This window comes from Oratosquilla oratoria, unplaced genomic scaffold (genome assembly GCF_046742065.1).
Source record: "Oratosquilla oratoria isolate Oo_2021 unplaced genomic scaffold, ASM4674206v1 SCAFFOLD255, whole genome shotgun sequence".
Taxonomy (NCBI): domain Eukaryota; kingdom Metazoa; phylum Arthropoda; class Malacostraca; order Stomatopoda; family Squillidae; genus Oratosquilla; species Oratosquilla oratoria.
Window position 1 is genome coordinate 92,501 of NW_027467607.1, and position 7,500 is coordinate 100,000.

At 35.1% G+C, this 7,500-nt stretch overlaps 2 protein-coding genes across 2 annotated transcripts; both read left to right on the forward strand.

Moving 5' to 3' along the window:
- The first annotated feature begins 960 nt into the window (after positions 1-960).
- Positions 961-5,250, forward strand: LOC143022979 (uncharacterized). Its single transcript, XM_076181412.1, has 2 exons — positions 961-2,025; positions 2,182-5,250. The coding sequence occupies exons 1-2, from the start codon at positions 961-963 to the stop codon at positions 5,248-5,250; spliced, it is 4,134 nt and encodes a 1,377-aa protein (XP_076037527.1).
- Positions 5,251-5,291: 41 nt separating this feature from the next.
- LOC143022980 (uncharacterized) lies at positions 5,292-6,152 on the forward strand. The gene has a single exon (XM_076181413.1). The coding sequence runs from the start codon at positions 5,292-5,294 to the stop codon at positions 6,150-6,152; it is 861 nt and encodes a 286-aa protein (XP_076037528.1).
- The last annotated feature ends 1,348 nt before the right edge of the window (positions 6,153-7,500 follow it).

Consider the following 7,500-nt stretch of genomic DNA (forward strand, 5'->3'; position numbering starts at 1 on the left):
TTATGAAATATTTGGTAATATAACCACAAGTTAGTGTGGACATTATGTTAATTCGTGACATCCGTGATATAACAGAAGCGGAACGGATCACGGAGGTATAGAGTGATAAATACTGAAGGGGCGGAAGAAGAAAGAAAATAATGGTATGAAGCATACATTTTGTCATGCATTAATTACTGAATTATAGAGGTTTGTCATGGTTGAATATAGTGCTATTTTGATAGCTTGATTATGAATGTAAATTACAATGTTGAATTGATTTACAGAAACCACACCAATAAAGAGGACAAGCGTGGTGCGTAACATTATTACTTCCTCCTTTACCTCCGTACCTCACGACAGCCACTACAACAGATGGCGATGACAGTTTCATTATTTTCCGGAAACAGTTTATGCTGTTTCTGAAATTCATGTTGAGGTACAGGGAAGGAGGAATACCGCCATCAAGATTAAGAAGTTACTGCATGCGGCCGGCATGGTCACCAGAGCCACAGTGATCCATAAGAAGTATCAACGTATGAACCATGAGGGTAGTATGAAAGTGTAATTTGAATTAATATATATATAATTTGTGTAGAGAATGTTGAGGATGAATCAAGAAAGTGTAGTAATAGGAGATTATGTAATCATTTTCAAAGTGAAGTTGAGATTCCTTGGTGTATTTGATATTGATATGTAAATTGGTGGTGAATACTATAATGTTCAAGTGCTTTGATCACGAGAAGAACACAAGGTAGTCTTTGAACATAGTTTTCTAGTTTATTCTACTACATATTATCTATAATAAGGTGTACAGATTGTTGGGATCCAGTGTAGACATCATGTTAGTTAACATTGTTACACAAAGTGATGAATAACAGGTAATTATGAGTGAACTTGGAATTTAAATGAGGTATAGTTTCTAGTTGCATTTATTTGTATTTAGTGTGAGTGAGCCTTGAATATTCTATATTGAACAAAATGGATAAAGCTACAGTGTATCAACTAAAATCATATCTAAAGGCAAAGAATCAAACTTGTTCTGGCAATAAGGCAGAACTTATGAATAGGATACAGGAGTTTATTACAGCTGAGGAATTAGAAACAGACGAAGTCATTCTGGAGTTATTAGCTTTCAATAGAACACATGTAGAAGAAGGAACAGATGGTACAGTGAAACCAATAGATAGTGTGTCTCAAGTAGGGGATAGTGACATAGATAATCAATTAGGTAAGGTGATAGCTAAGAGGGCGAGCTTAGATATCAAATTACAGAAGTTGAAAAGGAAACAAGAGTTGGAAATGGAAATGCATAGATTAAAATTAGAACAGGATAGGCTTGAGTTGGAAACAGAATTAGAATCGGCTATAGCAGAATTTGATAGTTTGAGTAAATTTGACAATAACGTATATAGTAATGTAGAGAATGATCCTCGTGACTGCAGAAGTACACATCAGAATAATAGTGATAGTCAACAAACAAATAGAGACATGGTTACGACTTTAATGACAAAGAACATGATGCCTGTCCATGTGATTCATAAATTCAATGGTCAGTTAGATAAATATTTTGAATTTATTAGAGATTTCGATATGTTGATTGATAGCAAGCATGTGTCAGATAGTGAAAAGTTACAATATTTAAAACAATATACTGAAGGTAAACCACACAACATAGTTAGAATGTGTTTGAATTTAGATACAAACGAGGGTTATCAAAGAGCTAGAAGTGAATTAAACAAAAGATACGGTAATAAAGAAAGGATAGCTTTAATGCACATAGATAAGGTTCTAGCTTGGCCTGAAATTAGAGAAGAGAATGTTGAGGCATTAGACGACTTCATCGTTGAATTGAATTCATGTATAAGTGCTATATCGGGTATTAATTATGGAATTTCAGAATTACAAAATCTTAGGACGTTGCGTCAGTTGGTTGAGAAATTACCTAGACACTTACAGGATAGATGGAGGAGACTAGTCGACGAGGTAGCTGAGAGTGGGAAGCTAGTGGACATTAAAGACTTAGTCAGATTTCTAGAGAAAGAAGTAAGAATATTGAGTAACCCAACATTTGGGAGAAGAAGTAAGTGAGGATTTAGAGATAACAAAGTAGAAGCGAACACATGGAGTTCAAAAATAAAGACGAATTATAAGAAATGTATAGAACATTATGATGTAAGAGTCCATGTCAATGTGACACAGAAAGCAAGAATTTCTTGTTGGTTATGTCAGGAAGAACATGTTATTGATGTATGTCCAGAATTAAGATGGTTAAGTTATGAAGAGAAGTTGAATAGAGCTTACAATTTAGAACTTTGCTTTAAGTGTTTAAGGAAAGGACATAAAGCGTTTCAATGTAGAGTAATTCGTACTTGTGAACAATGCGGTGGTTCACATCTTACAATCATGCATAGGATGAATAAGAATTTCAAGGTTGAAGGAAGTAAAGAAGTAACGGCAAATCCAGCGGTCACTAATGAGGTTGATGATTCTAGAATTCAAGTATTATCCAGTCAATTGAAAGATTCAGTAGGAGACACTACTGCTATCCCAGTTCAAGTAGAGTTAAATGGTAAAGTTGTTACTACCAGATGTTACCTTGACAATGGTAGCTCAGTCACATTTTGCACTAAGAATTTATTGCAGAAGCTTGGAATGACAGACATGAATTATCAGTCAACTACACTACAAGTAAGTACAATTGTAGGTACAAGAGGAATGTCTTGTCTAAATGTTGAAGGGATGTCAGTAGCCGATATAGAAGGAAATAACCAAATTAGATTACCACCTGTATTTGCAGTGAATAAACTTCCTCTCAATCACAGTCATAATATCAGAAAGAATGATGTAGAAAGGTGGAAACATTTGATGAAGTTAGAATTTGATCACAGCCAAGGAGAGATAGAAATCATGATAGGTATTAATGTCCCAGAGGCGTCTGAACCTTGGGAAGTTGTACATGCAGAGAAACCAGGAGATCCGTATGCTGTGAGAACACGTTTAGGGTGGATATTGTGTGGAAGAATAATAGACAATAATCATGAAATTCCTGTGAATAAGATAAAAGTTGATGGTAATTATTTAGAAAGGAAATTGATTGAATCTTATAATAGAGAGTTTGTAGATTCATCACTGAATTCAGTAGAACCTAGTATAGAGGATAGAAGATGGTTACAATTTGTCGAGTCTGGGTGTAGGCAAATGAATAATGGAAAGTATGAGATTCCTTTACCAATGACAGAGAAACCTAGGATAGTTCCTAACAGTGAACCTATGGCAGTCAAAAGACTTCAACAATTGAAGCGTAAGTTTAAGGATCATGAATATCATCAGCAGTATAAGCAATTTATGACTAATTTACTAGAGAAAGGGTACGCTGAAGAAGTACCTAAGTATGAAGTGAGTAATCAACAAGCTTGGTATGTTCCACATTTTGGAGTGCAACATCCTACAAAAAGGGATAGGGTGCGTGTAGTGTTTGATTGTGCAGCACGTGTAAATGACTTATCGTTAAATGATTTGTTGAGACAAGGACCTGACATCAACAATCTTTTGTTAGGTGTCCTTTTGAGATTTAGATTAGGACTATATGCATGTACTGCGGATATAGAAACTATGTATTATCAAGTTAAAGTGCCTAAAGATGATAGAGATTACTTGCGTTTCTTATGGTGGAAGGATGGACACATAGGAAGTGAGATAGTTAAACTGAGGATGACTTCTCATCCATTTGGTGCTAGTTGCTCCCCTAGTATTGCAAATTATGCTTTAAAACGAGTTGTGCAAGATCACGGGAGTCAGTTTCATAAATCAGTAAGTGAAATAGTTCTTAATAACTTCTATGTTGATGATATGTTGGTGTCATCCGATGACATTAATGAGTTGATTGACAATTGTAATAATGTGATAGATCTTTGTAGTAAAGGTGGATTTAATTTGACAAAGTTCAATAGTAATTCCCGTGAAGTTTTGAAGAATATACTCAAAGATAAGTGTAGTGATGATATTGAGAAGTTCATTGAGGATGAAGAAGTGGTACAAAAGACATTAGGATTGAATTGGTATCTTGGCAAGGATGAGATGAGCATATCAATCAACATTGATGAAATACCTAGAACAAAAAGAGAATTGCTAGCAGTAATTGGTAAAATTTACGACCCACTGGGCATGGTAGCACCAGTTGTTCTTGAAGGAAGGGTATTATTACAAGAATTATTCAGAAACGGCATTGGATGGGATTGTACTTTGAGTGAAATAGATCAAGGATTGATAAATGTTTGGATGTCAAGAGTAAATAAGCTCAAGTTGTATAGTATTGATCGTTGTACTAAGAAAGGTATAACGTCAAAGGTAGAGGCAATTGAGTGTCACATATTTTGTGACTCTAGTGAAATAGCATATGGTTCAGTGGTATATTTAAGATACAAACATATTGATGGTACAATCCAGTGTAGCTTCATGTTGGGAAAAGCTAAAGTAGCACCTTTAAAATCAATTACAATTCCAAGACTTGAATTGGTGGCAGCCACGCTAGCCATTAAATTGAAGTGTGTGATAGTGAGAGAACTACCTTTAAAGTTAACTCAAATTTATATTTGGACAGATTCAACTACAGTATTAAAATATTTGCATAATGATCACTTAAGATTTAAAACCTTTGTAGCTAATCGAGTGTCTCAGATTCGAGAGAACTCTGAGGATGTATGTTGGATGTATGTCTCCAGCAGGGATAATCCTGCTGACGATGTCACTAGAATGAGACAGACCAGTAGATGGTCTGAAGGACCTGCTTTCTTGTCCCAAAATGAAGAGATCTGGCCAGTTCAACAGCAGATAAATAAGGAAGATTTTTCGAATCTTGAAATTAAGAGGGTTATGAAAGTTGAAGTTAAACCAATACAAGGTCACACAGTTGATGTAATGTCACGACTAGTGTGTTACTATTCTTCATGGTTCAAGTTGCTAAGAGCATGTAGTTATCTTATATTATTTGTCAGACATTTGCAAAGAAAAGGCGTGTCAATTATCGAACTCAATGTTCAATTAATGGAAGTTGCTGAAGAAAGAGTAATCAAATTTGTACAAAACTGCTATTTTGCTAAGGAGATTGTTTGTTTATCCAAAAATGATCCTATTAATCTTTCCAGTTCTATAAGGAAACTTAAACCTATGTTACTGAATGGTATACTCAGGGTAGGAGGCAGATTAATTAACCTAGAATTGCCCTTGGATATGAAACATCCAGTTATTCTTCCCATGAACATCATGTGACCAGTTTAATCATTCAACATTATCATATGAAAGTAGGACACATGGGAAGGCAAGCAGTATTAAATCAATTGAGACAGAAATACTGGGTTATTAAGGGTAATTCAGCTGTAAGGAAAGTATTATCTAAATGTGTTAGTTGTAGACGCTTCAAGAGTTCAACGATCACTCAGGAGATGGCAGCCTTGCCAGTAGATAGAGCAAATGTAAATCAGAAACCATTTTTTGTAACTGGAGTAGATTGCTTTGGGCCATTTTTTGTGAAGAGAGCACGATCTCGAGTCAAGAGATATGGAATATTATTTACTTGTCTATCCATTAGAGCCATACATCTAGAGATTTTACATGATTTGACGGCAGAAAGCATGATAAATGCATTTACCAGGTTTATGTCCAGAAGGGGTACAGTTAGTAAATTGATTAGTGACCACGGCACAAATTTTATTGGAGCAAATAAGGTATTGAAGGACAATCTTATCATGCGTCATATTGGTAATGAATTGACAAAGAGAGGTGTGGACTGGGTATTCACTCCTCCTGGAGGTTCTCATTTTGGTGGTGTTTTTGAAAGAATGATAGGATTAGTCAGACGAGTGTTAGAAGTTGTGATAGGTTCACAAACCTTGTCTGATGATAGTTTGAGTACATTTTTTTGTGAAGTTGAGAGTATAATCAACAGTCGACCTCTGACTGTGGTATCAAATGATGTGAACGATTTGTGTCCCATCACTCCTAATTCTTTACTTAATTTGGATAATTATGTAGTGACACTCAATGGTGGAGAAATGATCTGTGAGAGCAGAAGGAAGTGGAAACAGATACAGCATTTAGCCAAAGTTTTGGCGCAGATGGCAAAAGGAGTATTTGCCTTGTTTGCAAGAACGTCAGAAATGGTTGAAAGTTAATAGAAATCTCAAAGAAGGAGATATTGTCTTAATGGTAGAAAATAACACACCACGCAGTCATTGGTTATTGGCAAGAGTTGTGAAAGTGATAAAAAGCACAGATGGACTGATTAGACAAGTAGAAATAATACGTGGTAAGAAACTTTATAAGCGACCTATTTCTAAATTAATACTATTATTAGAAGGTGACTCAGTGTAAAAATGACCTCCCGTCATTGATGTTGTGATCTTGGATGATCACAAAGGGGAGGGTGTGAGTGCCGATTGCACTATGTATAAGAATATTTGATGTATGATGTTCTACAGATAAAGTATAATATGTATCGAGGTTAATTACTAATCATGGCTGGTGCTAGATCTGTGTTAAGCACCAATTGTATGATTTTCAAGTGTACTGACAATGGTATGTAATAAATTTAATTACGAATCATGGTTTACGATATTTGATGTATTGTAGTGAATAATTAACTGTTATAAAATGAAATAGAATTAAAGAAGTCATATGAAAGGGAGAATGTTGAGTAGAACGTGACTTATATATATATAATGTGGATCCTTTCAATTTGGTATTCCTCCGCTAAAAAGTAGTGCCCCATCCTCTTCGTGAGGAACGTACAAGTATTGTTCTTTCTGTGTCTAGTTGTCAAAGTGACAACACCTTCGGGGGTGTGACCAGGAAGCATAATTGGTAAGCATTAGCAGTGAATTATTATCTGCGCCATTTGACTTATGAAATATTTGGTAATATAACCACAAGTTAGTGTGGACATTATGTTAATTCGTGACATCCGTGATATAACAGAAGCGGAACGGATCACGGAGGTATAGAGTGATAAATACTGAAGGGGCGGAAGAAGAAAGAAAATAATGGTATGAAGCATACATTTTGTCATGCATTAATTACTGAATTATAGAGGTTTGTTATGGTTGAATATAGTGCTATTTTGATAGCTTGATTATGAATGTAAATTACAATGTTGAATTGATTTACAGAAACCACACCAATAAAGAGGACAAGCGTGGTGCGTAACATTATTACTTCCTCCTTTACCTCCGTACCTCACGACAGCCACTACAACAGACGGCGATGACAGGTAATAAATTGAAATATCCAAAACACTTAATTGACGTACCTCAAAACACAGCAAAGACACTATTTTATAGTCTTACTCATAATCAGCAATTCAGTTTTAAAAACATTTTAACCCTGTCTTTTCATCAAAATTTTGTTAGTTTAACTCGCATTTTTAATCAATTTGGTGTGCAAGTTCTCTTTAAAAATAACAAGAGTATTAAAAATAGGTTGATTATAAATTCACCTACTTATAATGAAGGCTGTGTTTATAGT

Bases quoted from the DNA above. Each gene is read 5' to 3' on its own strand.
- LOC143022980 (XM_076181413.1), top strand. From the start codon at position 5,292: ATGGGAAGGCAAGCAGTATTAAATCAATTGAGACAGAAATACTGGGTT.
- LOC143022979 (XM_076181412.1), top strand. From the start codon at position 961: ATGGATAAAGCTACAGTGTATCAACTAAAATCATATCTAAAGGCAAAG. The intron at 2,026-2,181 runs GTAAGAATATTG...AATGTGACACAG, and splicing joins TCAGATTTCTAGAGAAAGAA to AAAGCAAGAATTTCTTGTTG.